This window comes from Sus scrofa, chromosome 1 (genome assembly GCF_000003025.6).
Source record: "Sus scrofa isolate TJ Tabasco breed Duroc chromosome 1, Sscrofa11.1, whole genome shotgun sequence".
Classification (NCBI taxonomy): domain Eukaryota; kingdom Metazoa; phylum Chordata; class Mammalia; order Artiodactyla; family Suidae; genus Sus; species Sus scrofa.
The window spans coordinates 239531033-239552216 of NC_010443.5; the positions used below are offsets into that span (position 1 = coordinate 239531033).

General features: G+C 39.4%; 2 protein-coding genes across 4 annotated transcripts in view; one reads left to right on the forward strand and one right to left on the reverse strand.

The window, feature by feature from the left end:
* NCBP1 (nuclear cap binding protein subunit 1) overlaps window positions 1-12893 on the forward strand; it is a 51353-nt gene extending 38460 nt beyond the window's left edge. The window contains exons 23-24 of one of the 2 annotated variants that reach the window (XR_002336867.1): window positions 1091-1363; window positions 12085-12893. Coding sequence is in view for 1 of the 2 variants with exons in the window: in XM_021066300.1 (XP_020921959.1) it covers window positions 1091-1204 (114 nt within the window). In the remaining variant the exon portion in view is untranslated. Of the gene's footprint in view, window positions 1-1090; window positions 3841-12084 lie in introns of those variants that run through there. The other variant, XM_021066300.1, reaches the window with a different exon arrangement.
* XPA (XPA, DNA damage recognition and repair factor) overlaps window positions 1299-21184 on the reverse strand; it is a 36259-nt gene continuing 16373 nt past the window's right edge. Inside the window, exons 4-7 of one of the 2 annotated variants that reach the window (XR_301366.3) lie at window positions 16978-17143; window positions 14454-14571; window positions 10999-11240; window positions 1299-4792 (exon numbers count right to left, since the gene is read on the reverse strand). Coding sequence is in view for 1 of the 2 variants with exons in the window: in XM_003122025.4 (XP_003122073.3) it covers window positions 4644-4792; window positions 14454-14571; window positions 16978-17143 (433 nt within the window). In the remaining variant the exon portion in view is untranslated. The remainder of the gene's footprint in view (window positions 4793-10998; window positions 11241-14453; window positions 14572-16977; window positions 17144-21184) is intronic. The other variant, XM_003122025.4, reaches the window with a different exon arrangement.

The window sequence follows — 21184 nt, forward strand, 5'->3', positions numbered from 1 at the left end:
ATGTTCACATGATAACCTTACTTCTGGGTTATCATGTGAACTCAAGTTCCCTGAGGTCTTCATAGAAAGCAAAAGGCAACACCTGCTCTCTGCTAGATTTAAGTTACACATTTGTAGGAGAGTAGAACTAATCCTTTCTATATTCAGACATCAGTACCCCAAATCTTCATTTGTTTGTTCTAGAAAAGAGTGATTAAATCAGAAGGCAGAAAAGGTGGGGGGGGGTGTTCTGTAAGCCCCCCCAAAAAATTCACTCTAGGTGTTTCAGTTCCTGACAAAAGCTTTAATACCCTAGTCCCCTAGGAATCTGAATATATTAAAATTTATACATGTACATACAGAAGAAAATATTTCATTTTCTGACTTTTTTTTGGTTAAGTCACTGATTTTCAGTAAGATGAAAAGGGAGCTCTTTATTTTTGAAAGATAAACAAGATTTGGGTTTCCTATCTTATGGGAGACACTAACAATCATTGGCTAATTCTCTACTAAATATCTTTTTTCCTTTGCAAACAGCTTTTTTTAATGTCCTAACAAAAAGGAAAAAAAAAAGGAAATGACTCCATTAATTTTCTTATGTTTCAGAGACTGGTTTTAACCATGGTTATTTAACAAATAACACTATGCTATTCTTACTTGTAATGAATGTACCTTCTCAATCTGGGTACTTTTTTTTTTTTTTTTTTTAATGATTCGTATTTTTCTCCATTATAGCTGGTTTACAGTGTGGGCACCAACTTTTTAAAATATCCTAATTAGCAGGGAGACATAGCTGAACCTCATGGAAAGCAGTAGTAGAAGCAGTTGCTGCTGCTATTGCCTTGAAGCATGAATTGCATTTACAGAGAAGCAGGCCAGAAATGGATTTTTTTTTTCCCCCCATTACTGAACCACCCTTTTTTTCCTATTTCCCCCTACATTTTAATGTTGGGGCTTTTCAGGAGCCCGTTACTCCTGATAACCACTCTTTGCCCCTGCTCGTTCCCATCATCCCACAGTGTGGGTGGGCTGCCGAGGGAAATGTTCTGCCGGATCCCTTATGTGCTCTCTTTCCTGACGTAAACATTTACTCCCTTTTCTCTGTCCACAGCATCACCAAATAATCCAGCAGTACATGGTGACCCTGGAGAACCTGCTCTTCACGGCTGAGTTAGACCCTCACATCCTGGCTGTGTTCCAGCAGTTCTGTGCACTGCAGGCCTGAGGGTCGTCCTTTTTTTTTTTTTTTTTTTTTTCTTCAGGATTTTGTTTGCAATCTCAAAATAATTTGTCTTATTTTTGATGGTTTCAATGCTTGCTTTCTTGTAGCATCCTTTCACTTTACTAAAGGAAACAGAGGGGAAGGAAGATGGTGAAGAATATGGTAATTGCCCCTAAAAAGCAGATATTCCCTAATGACAATAATGTGATGATGACCATAGGATGTATTATATATGTGACAGATACAATTTTTCTCTGATATTTTTTCTCCTGAAGGCACAAAAGATAACTGATTAGAAAAAGAAGTATATGAAACACTAGAGGTCAAACTTACAGAGTAGTGTGTAGAACTGATGGGCTTATCAAGTAGCATAGCTTTTCACAGCTCATGGATAACCTAACACAGCTGAAATAAAACTAAAAGTATGTTTTTTAAGCACTGGTATTTCATGATTTATCATCTCCGTCTACTTTAAAATTGGTGGTTTCTTACTAAAAGTGTACTTACCTCCATCTGAAATTTTCTCTTCAAAATATTTTTTCATAACTGTAGTATTTTAAGAAACTGTTATTAAAAAGTGTTACTAATTAGAGTGGCAGTTTCTAAATACATCTGAACATAAATCACCTTCAGATTTCTAAATTTATTTTTTATGTCCAACGACAATCTCTGGGGGTGGAACACAGAGTTCTTAAGGCTCCCTGATAATTCCAGTGTACAGACAAGTTTTAGAACTGTTATCTTAGAACATCTGGTCATTTTCTCAAAACTAAGATTCATCCAAGGTCGTATTAGTGAGTTAACATGCTAAACTGCAATTAGAAGTAGCTAGATTGAATAACTATACTTGGCAGTAGGTGTAGGTTTAGGTTATATTTCTGTGGAATCTGGTGCAAGTAACTACTAATTCCTGAGCCTGTTTCCTATATGGTGTTGTTCATTAAACCTTTGAAAAAAATTTACCAGTAATTCCACAGCTGGTATCTTTGTGCATTTATACAATATAGGTATTTTTTTAACTTAGTCCATCATAAGTTTATGATGCATTAAGCATTTTCCATATTGATACAGTCTTTTTGGTTTACCACACAGTTAAGTGGCTAGAGAATATAGAGTACACAATAGATGGGAACTCCTAGGATTTTTAAATACCATACATTTAAGAAATAATCACAAGATTAAGGTTGCACGGCAAGTTACTGTCAGAAAGGGAAGTAAAGTTCTTAACTAAATGTTCATCTGCTGATACTGTTCCTACTTCCTACAAACTATGTCATTCATTAGTTAGAAGTGGCTCCTATTCTCAGGAAGCTGAAGGATAACCATTTAAGGCTTTGGTAACTTTGCCCTAATCTGCTTTGTAATCCTTTCATAACGTACTGCAAAGTTTGGCTAGGTATACTTACTTGAGCCAAATCCTAGAGGAGTTTCTAGGTTTTCCTCCCCTTTTCTCTTGCACCCTCTCTTCATGTGGTAACAACTGCTTCTAATGACTGCTCACTGATGTTACTGGGCTCTGACCCAGTTTGGCAGCTAGGTATATGGAAAAACTGAACAAGAGATTGACTTTTGAAGGAATAAAAGTGTAAGAGCACACTTCCAACAGTTGCTGTCCCCCTCTAATGAAGCTCACACAGACAAAAGGATGGCATGTCACTGTACATCAGACCTTGCAATAAATGGATATTCTGCTAAACTACTGATGCCATTTAACATGCTTTTGTCAAAGTGACCGTATGCTTTTGTTTTCTTTGATTATAATCTCCCTTTGGTTTCCTTGATTCTCCATCTCCCTTCTAGAAATTATTCAGAAAGCAGTTCATATGAAGATAAGTTTGTTTGCTTTTCCTAGAAAGCGTTTAGCAGTGATTTGCATAATTTACTAATCTACAGGTATACCTGAAAATGAAAGAAGAGGATAGAACTTGGCCTTTAGTGACACCTGTATACCATGATTATCTTAAATTAATGGAAGTAAAGAGTGACTAGAAGCTACCTCAACTGGGCATGTCTATGACCACACTGGTTTTGGTCATAATACGTGCTCATTAATAAATGGCTGTTATGTGCCAGGTGTTATAGATTCACCATATTTGTCATGACAGTTCTTAGATTATTATGCCCATCTAAAAGAAAAACAGGCCCACGGAGTAACTTACCCAGGGTCCACAGCTAATGTGAACCTATATCCATGTGGTTCAAGGGCTCCTCATCTCCCAAGGTACTAATGCTGTTGTCAGCAGCCTGAACCCCTAGTTATTCTGTTTTCATAAAGCTGCAAGCTTTTTTTTTTTGTCCCAATCAGGTCATGCTGCCCATTTAAAATCAATTTTTACTGAGCTGTAAAAATTTAGCATAGCACATTAAAAAAATCAACACTCAACAGATATATAGTAAAGATTGCTGTATTGAATACTTACATAGAAAACAATTAGTAACAGTCTCAAGCCTATTTGGGTTTGACTTGTTTTGACTTTTGCCCTTAAGCATAATCTCCAAGAGCTATCTAAAGAGAAAAAATGTATAAAAACTTCCCATTCATTTATTTGTAGCAATAGGATAAAAAGTTCTTCCTGTCGAAGAACAACTTGAAAACACCTAGTTTATCTTAACTTGATTTTATCAAAAAAAAAAAAAAAGAATGCAGAAACCTTATAATCAAGCACAGGGGATCAAATCCTCTTACTCGATGTAACCACCTTGTAATCCTTTTGACAAGCTGGGCCATATCCAACTACCTAAACTTGATCCAGAAGCAAGCTGTCTTCCCTCCCAGAATTAAAAGAGAATACCTATAAAGCACCTAGCATAGTGCCTACATAGCACATGGCAAGGGCTCGGTAAATGTTAACAAGTTATGCTAAACTTATTATCAGCACCTTTGATCAACAAACAATATAGTTGTTTTTCCATTTTAATCTAGGTTTGAAAAGGGCTATCTAGACACTAATATTAAGGTCTATAGTAGTAAACCCTAAGTAAACCTGTCCCAGCAACAGCTCCTGCTCCCTGACACGGAGGTAGAAACGGTCTAGAAGACCTGGCCAGCCTCTGGTTGCGGTGGCCTACCACCGTCCCTGGTGTCTCTGGGGACAGGCATCCAGCTCAGCCAGCTTCTGCCTCTATACTAAAAGCTCTTCCTCCTCCAACTAGGGTTTGCCTTGGTTGCTTACTTCTCAATTTTAGTTGTTACCTAACACTTCCATCCCTCAGCTCCCATCCCTATTGTAAAGAATATATATATTTTGCCCACACCAGACCAGCTGGACTTTAACTGAAACCTGCCCTCAAGCCATAATGTACATAATCATTGAAGTATTATTTACACAAGTGTTTTATCCATCATGAAGACTTTACATTTTGGTGAATCCTGAACAGGATCAGTCTAAATTTCATTTATTTAAATATAAAACACTGTAAAATGGGATCACTTAACTAAAAATCACATTTTCTCATATGTCAATTCGTGGCCACACACAGTACAAGTCTTCCGGTACATGTCATCCTCCAGGTTTTCTTCTGGTCCATACACATGTTGATGAGCAACTGTTTCCCTTTTCCACACACTGCTTCTTACTGCTCGCCGTAATTCTAGGAAGGAAAAAAAAAAAAAAAAAAAGCCAGCTTTTCAGTGGTGCTATTCAGCTGAATCCAAAAATCCAAAAATATAAATTTGGTAAGCTTACTTTCTTAAAACTTCACTAGCTTGGCCTGTGAAATTACTCATGTCATTGTTGGTGTTAGTGTGAAAAAGGAGATTCAGAAATGGGATGTGTGGGCTAGAGGGACAGCAAAAAAAGATTCACGAAACAAGTAAAAGAATAGGGTTTGTTGAAGCAGCTGACTTTTGAAAACGGGATGCCATGGCAGGAAAGGTGTCAACTGGGTGACTGCGGATAAGGAGCATTTTAAATTCCTTGGAAGTCAGAAGCCACTTCTCTAAGAGGCAAGTCAAACTTCACTTGCAGGAAAACTAAAAGCCAAGAACTCAGCCACTATAGTGAAGGTGCATCTTAGAAAAACTGCTCATGCAACTAACCTTATGTTTATTAAATTCTTGAGCCTATAAAATAGCAATATTTTAGGAGATGACTTGCTAATAGTTATTGCAACCTACATGAAAGAATCACTATTAAGACCTGTAAAGAGGGAGTTCCTGTTGTGGCTCATAGGTTAAGAACAAGACAGAGTATCTGTGAAGATGCAGGTTTGATCCCTGGCCTTGCTCAGTGGGTTAAGGATCTGGCGTTGCCGTGGGCAGTGGTGTAGGTCGCAGACGCAGCTCAAATCTGGCATCGCTGTGGCTATGGCGTAGACCACCAGCTGGAGCTCCAATTCAGCCCCTAGCCTGGGAACTTCCACATGCTGCGTGTGTGGCCCTAAAAAAGACAAAACAAAGCAAAATTAAAAAGTCCTGGGAATAACCAAAAAGTTTGTATTTTACTTCATCTTATCTGCCAGGTAGGGGAATTGAGCAAAGAGAGCATAGGAATCCAGGTCATTTATTCCAACAGGGACTTTTCTCCCTACATCATGTTAGAACATTTTTTACAAAGAGAATTACGTTGGATGCTTTGATAGCAACTGTGATATTCTAAAGTTTACATTGCATGTTACCTAAAGAAACCAAATGCTTCATGTTACTTAGAAATTAAGCTAAAACATCTGTTTCCAGTTTTAACGAATAAAAAGAAACACTAGCTGTTTACATTTTCCTATTCTGACCAATGATCCATCAAGCCCAGCACTGTCTTTGACAGCTGCACTACCTAAATGATCATTATCTTCTATAAACTCAACCTTAAAAATCAAAGTACACCAGAAGTTCTCGTCATGGTTCAGCAGTTAACAAACCCGGCTAGTAACCATGGGGACACCAGTTCAATCCCTGGTCTCGGTCAGTGGGTTAAGGATTCTGAGTTGCTGTGGCTGTGGCGTAGGCTGTGGTGTAGGCTGGCAGCTGTAGCTCCGATTTGACCCCTAACCTGGGAACTTCCATATGCTGCAGATGCAGCCCTGAAAAAAATAAAAAGTATACCAAGTAATCACACACATTTTCATTACCCATTTTAGATCTGTGATAAGTAGGATCAAAATACTACTTGAATCTTTATATATTTTCAGCCTTTGTTATACCATGAGGATAATGAAACAAGTAGAGCTATGTATCAGGCACTGTTCCCAGCACTTTATATAAATATTTAATTCTCAGGACACTGAGATTAAGCACAACTATCATCCCAACCTTACAGATGAGAACTGAGGCACAGAGAAGTTACAGAAGTTGCCTAAGGTCTGAAGGCAGAGGCACAGCCTAGCTTTGTCCATGTTCTTAACCACTAACTTTATTGCCGTTTTCATACATCTCCAGCGTGAAAAGTACTTAATCTGAGTTTTACTTTCAGGCTTCAGTATATACACCTCTGGATAATTTCCAAACTAGGGAGAAAATCATGTTCATCCAAACTCTATTTGTATATCTTGATATTCTGAAGAACTGGAATTTTTCTAGACATGAATCCTAATTTTTCTAGATATATCTGGACTGCCCTCTATCCTTTTATTATTCTACCTTAGGATATATTTTAAGTAAAAAAAAGTAAATGATATTCTGACCAGAACTACAGAGATGCCTCATAGTTTCAGATAAGGACTGGAAGGTGCCCCCAATTCAAATTCCACTACCTACTTTACAACTTTGTTCTGATGTGTAAGGTATACTGGCCACTTTTCTTTTATTACCCCATTAAGAAAATCTCTCAAAATCTGAATGCATCCCAGTTGTCCCAGCTAAGCTAACCTCTGCTCAATTTGAGCATTGTGTGAACTTAGAAAGATAAGAAAATTATTTTCTTAACACTAAAGGAACACTTAAAAGTCTAGCTCACTAGCCGTAACTGGTCACAACTGAACATGTTTTATACTGACTTTATGGCTTTTTTCCCCATCCTTCAGCTAATCTATCAAGATGTATAATGACAATAATAAAGCCTTATCTTTAGTATTTACTAGACACTCCTGGAAAAAGTTTTGCTACAAAGTAAGTTGGAGTTCCTGCCGTGGCACAGTGGAAATGAATCCAACTAGGAACCATGAGGTTGTGGGTTTGATTCCTGGCCTCACTCAGTGGGTTAAGGATCTGGCATTGCCATGAGTAGGGGGTGTGGGTCACAGACGTGGCTCAGATCCTGCATTGCTGTGGCTGTGGTGTAGGCCAGCCAGCAGCTGCAGCTCCAATTCGACCCCTAGCCTGGGAATCTCCATATGCTGCAAGTGTGGCCTAAGGGAAAAAAAAAAAAAAAAAAAACTGCTATGTCTGTCATCTTCTTGCCCTTCTTTCCCTACCTGAACGATCTAGCCCTAAAGCCATAAAGTCTAGCAAGTAAAACAGGCATCTGTGGTAGGATAGAGGGAGCTCAAGGAAGATAAGGAGGGACTCCTAGAGAGGCGGCAACAACAGTGAAGGAAAATTAGTCGCATTTAGGGTTAACCAAATAACTATATATATGTTATAAAGAATAATGGGAGTCAGGTTTCTCATGGTCAAAGTAGAGTTAAAAATAAGGAAAGGGAGAAAAATAGAATAAACCCTAAAACTTTGGATTAGAACTAGGTATAACAATGTGAATTCCAAGTTTTAATTATATACCACAGATAGACATACACATGTGTTGAGCTAGAAAGCAGTACGGAATGTTCAAAGAATGATGAAGATATGGCCAAAGGCTAGCTTGAAGATACTCCTGTTGGCCCAAATCTGAGACTTTTTTTTAGGGCTGAACCTGCAGCACATGGAAGTTCCCAGGCTAGGGGTCAAATCGGAGCTGCAGCTGCAGGCATATTCCACAGCCACAGCAACGTGGGATCCAAGCACCATCTGTGACCTACACCAAAGCTTATGCCAACGCCAGATCCTTAACCCACTGAGTGAGGCCAGGGATCAAACCTGCATCCTCATGAATACTAGTCCTAAAGCCATTAACCCACTGAGCCACAACAGGAACTCCCAAAATCTGAGTCATTTTGAGCAGCAAAATAATTAAGGATAGAAATGAACCAAAAGCCCCTGAGAAGAACAGGAATTAATGAATCCACAGCAGTAACAAATGGGAGAAAGGATGCTATAGAACGCTGAATTCCAACTGGTTAACTATGGAGGGAGCACGAATGTTAGAAAACAATTTTTGCAACCACCATACTAAAGACCGCTCATGCAAGAACCATCCATGGACGGATGATAGATAAATTCAGGGGGAAGTGTTGACAAATAGGATATTTGCAATGTCTTGGCAGGGGTTTTCTTGCTTACAAAATCAAAAGTAAATACTAAGATCACCACTGAAACCAGATGAGTATCACATGCTTCTAGATGTGATGTCCTAGGAAAGTCACCTCATTTAAGTACTATCTAGCCTGAAATGAATAACCTTAATTGAACCATTAGGAGACATCAGAAAAATCCCAAATGAAAAACATATTAGTTCTAAAAAAGTAGCCAGGGGAAAGGAAAAGGAAGAGACTTACTCAAAAATGTCAATCTCACAAATGATAAAGGCTATGGAAATATTTCAGAATAAAGAAATTCAGAATGACTTGGTACTTAAAACCAATATCTGATCCTAAGCTGGATCCTGCATTAGAATGAAAAACTACAGGAGTTCCCTTGTGGCTCAGTAGGTTAAGGATCTGGCATTGCCACTGCTGCAGCTTGGGTTGCAGCTGTGGTTCAGATTCAGTCCCTGGCCCAGGAACTTCCACATGCTGCAGATGCAACCAAAAGGAAAACTATACAGAACATAATTGGGTCAACTGATAGCACTGGAAGGAGTTCCCATTGCGACTCAGTGGATTAAGAACCTGACACACTGTCCATGAAGCTATGGGTTTGATCCAGGGCCTCACTCAGTGGGATAAGGATCTGGTGTTGCTGCAAGCTGTGGCACAGGTTGCAGATGCGGCTCAGATCCTGTGTTGCTGTGGCTGTGGCATAGGCTGGCAGTTGCAGCTCTGATTTGACCCCTAGCCTGGGAACCTCCATGTGCCACAGGTGCAGGCTTTAAAAAAAAAAAAAGAAAAAGAAAAACTAACAGCACTGGAATATGGATGACAGATTAAAATGTATCAGTACTGGAGTTCCCGTCGTGGCGCAGTGGTTGACGAATCCGACTAGGAACCATGAGGTTGCGGGTTCGGTCCCTGCCCTTGCTCAGTGGGTTAACGATCCAGCGTTGCCGTGAGCTGTGGTGTAGGTTGCAGACGCGGCTCGGATCCTGCGTTGCTGTGCCTCTGGCGTGGGCCGGTGGCTACAGCTCCGATTCAACCCCTAGCCTGGGAACCTCCATATGCCGCGGGAGCGGCCCAAGAAATAGCAACAACAACAACAACAACAACAAAAGACAAAAAGACAAAAGACAAAAAAAAAAGAAAAAATGTATCAGTACTATATTTTTGTAAGAGAATATTCTTTTTTGACTTTTTAGGGCCACACCCACAGCATATGGAAGTTCCCAGGCTGGGGGTCACAGCCCTAAAAAACAAAAAAACAAAAAAAAAAAAAAACCTTTGGAAAGTAAAAGTCAACTACCTTCTGCCAAACATGAGGGGCAGAAAGGCCAGACTTTAGAAGGGTAAGAAAAGGTTCGCTAGGCCTCAGGAGAGCTGAGGAAACCTTGGTGATGGAGAGGGAACACGCAGCAGTGGAGAGGCTGCTTTCTGCAGCCTTGAAAGCCTTACTGAAGCTGGAGAAAAGAACAGCCATGTACCATGTTCCAACATCCCAGTCCCACTGGCCTAAAATTTCACAACACAAAAGGCTGGGGACTACATCTCTTGGGAGGATATAAAAATATTCATGGTAACCATCAGTCTTGCTACTGATTATCTTCAGGGACCACTGCTTAAAGTTTTCCCCTAAATATTTCTTTCAATGAAAAATGTATTAAATACCACTCTAAAACTTGTATTTTAGCCATCTTAATATCTAATTTTGCAAAGGAGGCAGCTTCTATTCCAAAAAAAGCCCAATGCAGCTTATGAGGTAAACTTACAAGACAACTAGCTAAGGGAGACTAGATACTTCTAAATATCTGATGGAAACACCAGGGAAATTTTAACATAGGGTGCCTATTGATAACTAAATGAGAAGGTCACAACAAAATGATAAAATAGCATATAAAACTTTGATCTTATTTTGTCCTCGATAAACTGAAGCAGAGTAACAGGAAACTGTGTCCTTCAAACTCTCCCTAGCAAAGCCCCCCAAATAGTCATAAATATAACCACAGGCCCAGGATTTAAAATGTTCACAAACTTAGGAGGAGCCCCAAATGGGATTTTTCTTACCCACCTCTTTTGGGGGTGGAAGTGCATACTAACAAAAAATAAATAACTTAAGACTAACCTCTACCAGTATTAAGAGAACGCTGAATATAACTTTAAAGAAAAGCCTTACCACCACCTTATCTGTGGAAAGGAGCCATGCAAACCCAAAATATTTTGTATATTTGCACTAATTCAAAGTTCCCATCCAATATCAAGGCCAACACATACTGCATTTTTTAAAATCTAACTAAGCAGCAGTGATGCCATCATTTCTACTTCTGCCTTCTTGAATCTATGAGATCTGTAACAATTTGAATTTGCTGACAAGAAAATTCTTTCTTTCACCTTGTCTATATTTATACTTAGACCTTATACTATCTATACTTTTTAATTTTCTTCTGTAGTAAGAGCAATTCTTTCTCAAACTGCTAAAGTAGAAGACTATATTCTAAAAGCAGGTAAATGTAATCTCTTACCTTTCCATAAAGAAGTAAACTTTGTGTCAGCTTCTTTGTGGATCAAAATCAGAGGACCAAGAGGAACCAGGTTCCAATTTCTTTTCAACTAAAAAACTTTTAGACTTGCTTTTATTCCTCTCTGTTCTGAGCCTTCTGAGCAAACTGCATAGTAAGCTCCTTGTTTCTAATCTCTACAGTGTCTACTCCACTCTCAGCCCTTTGTGGCCTAGTCAGGAAGACAGGAACATATCCACCAACCTCTAAAGTAAATCAACAAGAAGAAGCCATAATTAAAGAAGGCAAGGATGGCATTGACCTCTGCACATTAAACACCAGAAGACAAGGGAATAATGTTTATAAAACACAGAGAACTCAGGTTTCCACATGCAAGAGAAACAGAAAAACATTCTTAGATTTGTAACAGAGTCTTGAAAATACACCACTCTTGTAACCACTTGGAAAGATTTCCTCAAGAGATATGCTTCGGCCAAACAAGAAATAAACTGAATTAAAGAGACCAGACTTAAGAGGTCCAAGAAAAAATTCAGGACCAATTTGACCTTTTCCAGAATAAAGAAAAACCATAGTAAGTTTATCTGGTGGTTAATAGCAGCAATTTAACATAGTGAGAAAAACAGCCAATTATGTTTGAATTTAATACTTTTTAAAAAAAAATAGCTATGTGAAGTGTCAAATCTTAAATGTTCTAGCCATACTAACATTTAATAGGTATGACTATCTTAACAGTATTATAGATAAAAGCATAAATTAAACAGGTGCCATAACCTTTTATTGTTAGTCAAATTATAGGCATTTAGTCACCTTTAGATGACATCTTGACCAAACTACAGAAACAGTTAAGAGACACACCCTTTTTAAAGTATTTCATCACCTTGAAGGTACATGTTTTTAACTCCTTTATCCACATATCATTGCCTACAGCAAAATACTATCAAGAAAGTGGCTTAAGGGGCAGCAGAAAGCTAAGAGTTGAGTGATTCAGGGAATGAGGCTAACAGAAACTATAGGTTGATATGTGATTAGTCTATAAATATGCCCTCCCCTCTCAGAGCCCTTTAATGTGCCTTCTGTTTATCCCTCAAGGTTCTCCTTCATGTTGGAAGAAAGGAAGAGTTGGGGTAAAACACGGAAGAGATTAAAGATAGCGCCCAAATTCAAAAGAAGCCTTTCTAAATCCTCTCAACTGGTCCTTACAGGTATTTTTGAAGATTGGGGTAGAGCAATGGCTAATGTAGGGGAAATTCTGGAGTGCAATCTTCTTATATGGCATCATTTGCTGTAGGAAACCTCTCTACAAAGCCATAAAAGTACGCTTACCCTCTGATTCAGGAAATGATACATTAGGTAACTATAATTTATATAAAGATGTATATAAGGATATTTATTACGGGGTTACCTGTCTTGATAAACTTTTTTTAAATTAAACTTTGATTTTTATTCTTTAATGTTAAGTTGATCAATTTTATATATCAAAAATTTTATTTGTAATCGATGTTGAATTAGAAACTACTGTTTCCCTCCCATAATTAGAGAATAAAGTAATAAGTGACAACTATTTGAACATGTATACATGAATAAAGTCCAAAGATATATAAGTGGATCTTTTACATGCCTTCAACATACAGTATCTTTGAGGGGGGGGGACAAAACTCTAAGAGTATCCTTCAATAGCCACACATGCAGAACTGCTGTATTCTTTAACTGGGGCATAATATTCCACAGGAATACTATAATTTATGGGATGTCACTCAGCCCTAGTTCTTGTCTAAGTAATTTATAATTAATGTCTCATTGATTCTGTACAAAAACTTTTGTGAGTGGTATAATCATCATTTTTATAGTTGAAGAAACTAAGATGCAGAGATTAAGGACCAATAAACTTCATAAATGTCCAACACTGCTGTGATTTTTATTAAAAATTTTTCAGGACCTATGCATAGAAAAGAACTGGAAAAACAGACATTAAAATGTTACTGATGACTGTCTCTGGTAACATAATTACAGGAAAGAATTTTTTGTAGTTTTCTGACCTCTCTGCAACTGACATGAATTTCTTGTACTGAAAAGAGGGAAAGAATTCCCTCACAATAAGAAACAGGGTAGGCTTATATTCAATTTTTTTTCACTTTTTCATTTTTAAGACATCTGAACTACCTTCATTCACCCTCCCAACCCTCTTCTAAATCCTAAACAAAAGCAAAATTATTAATTTTAGGAGTTCCCGTCGTGGCTCAGGGATACAAACCCAACTAGTATCCACGAGGACGTGAGTTCAATCCCTGGCCTCGCTCAGTGAGTTAAGGATCTGGCGTTGTTGTGAGCTCTGGTGCAGGTCGTGATGCAGCTCGGATCTCCCATTGCTGTGGATGTGGCTGTGGCCAGCAGCTGCAGCTCCAATTCGACCCCTAATCTGGGAACCGCCATATACTGCAGGTGCAGCCTTAAAAAGACAAATATATATTTATTATAGCTAAAATGCTCATTTTAAATGGATCTATTTAGTGTATGTATAACCCTGTATATACACAGAATAAGTGCTATGACACCACACTAGGACTTTAAAATTCCTCTATGAAGAACATCCATGCCTACTTTTTAAGACTCTTTAGGGATTCTTTGATACAGCAAAAAGTGCTCTTGTGCTCTGGCAGCACCCTGAATTCATCACTATCACAGTACTTATCACACTCTTACGGCTTTAAATTTTCCAGTCTTCCTCTTCTGACAAACTGTGACTTCACATGTGTGTTAGCACAGGGCTTGGAACATAGCTGACATTTAGTAACTACTGGATGCACTGACAGATTTCTGCGCATATGCACACATGGATGGATGCATGGACAAATACAGAGACAGACAAACAAAAGAATGGAGAGTTACGTGGATAGACAGATTTGTGCCCAATGAATAAATGTACCAAAGCAGACTTTCAGTCAGGAAAGCTTGGCTTCAGTCCTGACTCTCAAGCAACTCTGTGACAAGTCACACTACTTTTCATCAATGCCTGACATGAGAGGGTGCCTTCTGGCTACTGAATTAGATGACTAAGACTGAGGCGTTATTTTTTCATTTTTAAGTAGTTAGAGAGGTATGCTGGTAGAAATACTCACTTTTTATAACCCTGTGGGTCATATCTGAGATTGAATTGATGCCAAATCCTTAACCAGGGGTACATTCCTGATCCTACCATCATTCCTACATAAAAACATGATGCACTTTAAGATGAGGGCTTATAGGCTCTTTTAGAATTGTGGTGCTGTGAGGTTTGGACTGAGGATCTCAAACATCAACTTACCGAGGGCAAACTTGAAGTCTTTTGTTTTTCAGTATACAGAAGAAAACACATTCCAATCTACTGGTGACATTATATCTTTAAACTGGAAGACTTTAGCTAAAGGCTTTTTGCAAAGCAGTAAAACACAGTCCTTCATGATATAAATGTAACCACTTACCTTTTACTTTTTTATCAAACTTCTTCTGTTTCATTTTTTCTCGGTTTTTCTGTCGAATTGCCTTCGCTTCTTCTAATGCTTCCTGAGTACCCCAAACTTCAAGAGACCTCTTTACAATCTACAACATAGAATCCATAAATTAGTTGCGATTCATAACTGTAAAATAATTATCATTAGTAAATCCACAGATGCCAAAGAATGATCAAATTCAAGCACAATTTTATATTTACTCAAAATCTAATTTTAAATATTGTTAAGAAACAACTCTAATAATACCTCTACCTAAACCGATAAAATCCTTACTAAATGTATGCTGATTAGAGTGTGTCTGTAAAGCACAATAAAACAAGGTATGCTTGTATACACAGAAAAGCTCTGCTCTGACTGCAATTGTTTCTCTTCTCTGATTTGTTTTCACATGAACCATGAGAAGAACATGTAGTCTGTAGATTTGATGAGTTTTGGTAGGACCACCAAAAAAAAAAAAAAAAAAATCTACTGACCAATTAGGCACATCAGATATATGAAGTCATCTCCAAAAATCTCCCAAGAAATCAATCAGTACTAGTCTTCTCCTGAATTAATAACAGTTTCCATCCACTTAACTAACTTCTAACCTTCAGACTATGGATTAAAAAAAAAAAAAAAATTCGGTAGCAGAATGACCAAGTAAAGTCTTTATTCTAGTATAAAATCTTTGGATTATGTACCTATATGCTTTACAAATTTTATTTACATTTAGGGAAAAAATATACACACTGAGAGAGTTACCATTGTAGCTCATCGGGTTATGAACCTGACTAGTATCCATGAGGTTGCAGGTTCGATCTCTGACCTCGGTCAGTGGGTTAAGGATCTGGCATTGCCGTGGGCTGTGGTATAGGTCAGAGATGAGGCTTGGATGCTATACTGCTGTGGCTGTGGTGTAGGCCAGAACTCAAATTCAACCCTTACACAGGGAACTTCCATATGCCACAGGTATAGCCCTAAAAAGAAAAAAAACTGCATCACTAATTTCTTAATGGTATGTTAACAACTCTGAGTCAAAAAGTGGCTCAGAAGAATTGGACTCTGAATGAGGAGTTTAGGAATACCTTAATAAATTTTTTGACCTTGCATTTTCCTTTTTATGTACCCTAAATCATGATATATAGCAAAAAAGCTATAGTAAGTCTAATGGCACTATTTCAGCAAAATAAAAGCACCAAGTGATAAGACAGCATTGGGTCAGTTTAATTTAGAGCATTTTTCATTTTTATTGGTACATAAAATAATGGTAAATCTACTAATCAACAGTGTCTCCCATTTAGTGAAAATTCAATGTGTGGTTTTACAATGTAGCTTTTATATGAGAAGATACTAGGATTTTCTAGTACAGTCCAATCAAATTGAGCTCAAGAACAATACCTCCAAATACTTTTTATATATCAGCACAAAAAACAGTATTATGATACTTTACAATTCTAGGGTAGATACTAGAGGCTGCTTGTGACTCCAAGGCACACAGCCTGGGCTAGCAGCCCCGGGTGCGAAGTGGATAAATACTTTGGCGTACTATAATACTACTGCAACAAAAGGAATTGACAAGATCTGTCTGAGACACACTAGAGTTACATGCCCGACTGACAGAGTTCCAGGTATTTCCCAAGTAGAGTTAGATTTCAGGCATTTGTAAAATTCCTATTTTTTTTTTCTTTTTTTTCTTTTTAGGACCGAGCCTGCAGCATATGGAAATTCCCAGGTAGGGGTCGAATCAGAGATGCAGCTTCCAGCCTATGCCACAGCCACAGCCACGCCAGATCCAAGCCGAATCTGCAACCTATGCCGCAGCTTGTGGCAACACCAAGTCCTTAAACCACTGAGAGGCCAGGGATCGAACCCACATCCTCATGGATACTAGTTGGGCTCTTAACCCATTGAGCCACAGTGGGAACTCCCTAATTTTTTTTAAATGATTTTATTTGGTGGGTGGGTGAGTACAGGAAATACAGTCTGACTCCTATTCCAAGTTTTTTAGTTTCCAAATTGTACTCCTAACATCTACCCAATAGTAATATATTTGTTCCCCAAGTGCTACACCAAAAAGTAAAATAAAGAGTTCCCACTGTGGCACAGTAGGTTAAGGATGTGTCATTGTTTCTGTGGCAACACGGGTTCAATCCCCAGCCCAGCACAGTGGGTTATGAATCTGGCATTGCCGTAGCTGGGGTGTAGGTCTCAGGTGCAACTCAGATTCAATCTCTGGCCCAGAAACTTCCATATGGCATGGTGTGGCCATAAAAGGGGGAAAAAAAGTAAGGAAACATGTTATTAAATGTCATTATGTATGACTACGACTCTTGCAAAACAATAAAATGAAAAGGATCTTTTTAACCCTCTGTAAGTAAAAATTAACTAATTATAAATAGCTCACTGTTAAAACTTCACCTGGCTCAGGGCTTAAAATGACTGAATATGAACTGCTTCTTGGTCTTTTGGCTACGATCAAGTATAGTAAAATAACTGAATATAACTTATTAGAGACCTGTAATTTTAAGTAGAGTTTCATATCACCCCATTGCGAATGATGAGGATTCTTCTTCACAATAAATTTAAGAGCTGGTTCTCTTTTTTCTAAATCACAGTCTTTCAGAAGGTATTCTTGTTTTGCTTCTGTTTTAGTTATAAGCTTGTGTTTATCATCAGCATCTCTGAAAACAGATTGAGTCCATTATATAAGGTAATTATTTTAAATAAATTAAATTTTCAAATATTCCCCAAATCTAAGGCATATATGCCAAAAGAAACACATAAAATACTTTTTTCCTGAAACTCACATGGTCAAATTAGTAGCATAAGAATTCTAACAGAAAAACGCCTTTTGTTTTTTTTATTAATTTGAGAAGTTATTTATATTAGCAGCAGATCCATACTATTTAACTTTTCAAGAATTCTTTTTACTTAAAGTCCTTCTTTCCCACAAAAGATCTGAAATGACTTACAAGTGTTCAGCAAATATAACTGAGAACTAAGACTCAATGATTAAAAAAATATATAATTTAAAGTTTTAAGTCAGGATGGGCAAGATAAAAGGAATATAAATATGGACAGTCCAATTACCCCAAACACAGCTGAGTTTCCAGTTGGCTCTGGGCTTTTTCAAAGCCCAGGTAAAAATGAAGACATAATCAATTACACAGCTCTTCTCATTCTTTTGTTCTCCATCTACATGTCAGGTATTGTTTAACGCACTGGGAATATATCAAGAATAAAACAAAGCCTTGTTTTTATGAAGCTTACATTCTAGTTAGGAGAAGATAGTCATTAAGCAAACACAATGACAGATAAAAGTGCTATAAACGAATATAAAGCACAGTAAAGAAATAGACTGGAGTTCCTGTTGTGGCTCAGTGGAAATGAATCTGACTAGCATCTATGAGGACATAGGTTCGATCCTTGGACTTGCTCAGTGGGTTAAAGATCCGGCATTGCCATGAACTGTAGTGAAGATCATAGAGCGGCTTGGATCTGGCGTTGCCATGGCTGTGGCGTAGGCCAACAGCTATAGCTCCGATTGGACCCCTAGCCTGAGAACCTCCATATGCCGCAGCTGCGAGAAAGAAAGAAAGGAAGAAAGAAACAGACAAATTGGGTAATCAGTGAAGACCACTGATGAGGGGACATTTGAGCAGAGACCTTAGGAAGCCAAGAGAACATTCTGAACAGCTAGAGAAAGAACACTCCTGGCAGAAAGAACGAGTGCAAAGGCGCTAGTTCAGGAGTGTGCTTTTCAAATGGAGTTTACAACAAGAGGGCCAGTGTGACACATAATTAAAGTAAGTGACAGCAAAGAGTGATGGGAGACAGAGATAGGCACGGGGTGCTGTAAACAAGGGTGAAGACAATTTTATTCTACATGGATTAGAAACTATTAGACTTTTGAGTAAAATGCTATATGGAGAAGAGACTAACAGTGCAAAAGTGGGGAAAAAGGCCAGACAGAAGACCACTACTTCAGTGATCCAGGCGAGAGCTGATGGGGGCCCAGTCTAAGGCAGTAAGGGGGAGAGAGGATGAGAAATGGATTCAGGATATGGCTTAAATATACAACTAGGAATTCCCACTGTGGATCTGGCATTGTCATTGCAGCTACTGGCTTGGGTTAGATCCCTGGCCCAAAAACTTCCATGTGCTATGGGTGCAGCAAAAAAAAAAAAAAAAAAAAAAAAAAAAATTATAGGATAGGATTCTACTCAGCAACAAGTCAACAGTGATGGCTCTGAATGTCTGTAGCAAGGACTCTGAAAGGGCAGGTCCACCAGGTGGTAAGGAGTTGAACTGGGGCTGTATGTACAAGAAATGGGGACACAGAACAGATAAGAGGGCTAACAAAGAATCCAAGATGGATCTTTAGGTGTGAAAGACACCAACACAGGACTGGCTAAGGTGTTCGGTAGGGACAGGAGAAGCAAGTGGCATGAAGAGGATTATTCTACAGTGAAACAAAAAGAGGATAAAGGTTAGAAGAAAAGACTGACAGAAGAATGTGATTTTTCCTCATCTATTCTCCTCCCTGCCTATTCAGGAGAGTAGGAAATGAATGGAAAGATGTGTTCTGAGTACCAGCGAAGTGGCTGGAGAGGTTATACTTCCCTCTTCTCCCTGAAGGTGCCAGTCCTCTGACCAAGGTGTCATCATACACTGGTCAGAAAGTAAGAAAGAAACAAAGGGATCTTTGGGGGCTGGAGGGAAGAGAAGGATTAGGAACCCCTACTGAGAGAAAGGGGGTTCCCACCTCCCCAGCCTCCCAATATAAAGGAAAAGACATATCTATGGCAGAACCAGGGCATCCTTCATGTTTATATGGCATAACTTTTGATAAGCACAGGGTTCCTATATTTCTTTGGCAAAATGGAAAACAGAAATTTCAGGAAACTCCCCAAATAAAAAACAATAATTAAGAAAACACTATAGGAGTTCCCATTGTGGCACAGCAGAAATGAATCCAACTAGTATCCATGAGGATGAGGGTTCAATCCCTGGCCTTGCTCAGTGGGTTAAGGATCTGGCATTGCCGTGAGCTGTGGCCCGGATCTGGTGTTGCTGTGGCTCTGGTGTAGGCCGGCAGCTGTAATTCCAATTTAACCCCTAGCCTGGGAACTTCCACATGCCGTGGGTATGACCCTAAAAAAAAAAAGAGAGAGATACTACAATCTAGGGTGGTGGAGACATAGGAAGTGGAGCTCACCTAGGAACATAAACACATTAAAAAAAAAAAAAAAAAGGAGTTCCAACTGTGACACAATGGGAAGCCTACAAAGGAACTGTGAAAGAGGAAAAGAATCTACACATTGGGAGGTCACCTAACTGGCAGGGAAATCAGCAGGAATGGGAAAGGAGGCTCAAAGTTGGATAAAAGTGCAGCAGCAGGTCTGAAGAGGGCAGAGAGCCCCAGATGATTGGTACCACCGCCTGGCACACCCACCCTAAGACACTCAGGCAAGGGCTGGGTGCTGAGACTAGGGGTTAGTTCCATGGAGAGGACTAGGGTTGGCTGTGTGGAAACAGCCTGAGGGGGTGAGGGAGCAGAGTGCCACAGCCAAGGGAGTGAGGGAGGAGGCCTTGCCCCTCCAGAGAAGCAAGGTCCATTGTTGGGGAGTATGGGGGTGTGGTGGGACTGCCATTGGAACTTCTTTCTCTGTGCACTCAGGGGCTCTCAGGCACCAGGGCACCTCTTTCTCAGGCTACAGGGGTAGCTGCAAACCACTGCACACATCTTGGACTCCAAAGGCAGGCACAGCCTACCCCACTAAAGGTTCCATGACCAGGCACCACCTGCGCCCCCCCCCCCAGACACCTCAGGCATCACCACCATGGAAGGCTCTGCAACTGAGCGCCACCTGTTACCCCCACCTCGCTAGGAACATACACGGCCCCCCATTACCACTGTCAAGGGCTATGGGCACTGCTCCCCCCTCCCTGAAGGTCACTGCCATCGCCAAGGGCCCTGCAACCAGGAGCAGCCCCACTTCTTTGTGGGTTGCTGCCACAAAAGCCCAGGGCCCAGGTGCCACCCATCACCCCCTCCTTCCAGGAAGCACACATAGGCCATGCACCTGCATACCACCTATCAAGGGGACAACAGCCTTCGCACACTGAGGAAGAGAGAGCAAGCATACACACCAAAAGCAGCCCTCACACCAAAAAAACCAGTAAACCCACACAGGCTACCCAGGGAATCTCCCGCATGTAAATAGCCCTCCAAGTCTGCAGTAGATAATCCCCATGTTTCCCTTAAACTCAGAGTAAGAAAAATATAAACAAAATGAAGAAGCACAGGAACCACTCCCAGTTAAAAGAACAGGAGAATTCCCCTCAAGGAACAAACAATGAAACAGACCTCTGCAGTCTAATAGACACCAAGTTCAAAAAGGAAATAATGAAAATACTGGAGGAATTAAGAATGGCTACCAACAGTAATGCAGATTATTTTAAAAAGGAACTGGAAACTATAAGGAGGAGCCTAGAAAAATTAGAAAAGTCATTTGAAGAGAGGAAAGCTGAGTAAGGCATTGAACAGCACAATGAATAAAGCAGAGGAACAAATAAGTGACTCAGAAGATAGAATAATGGAATTTACTGAATTAGGACAGCACACAGAAACCAAAATGAAAAAAAAAAAAAAACAAAAACAAAATGAAAGCAATATAAGAGATCTATGGGATAATAGAAAGCAGGCCAAGAGACACATG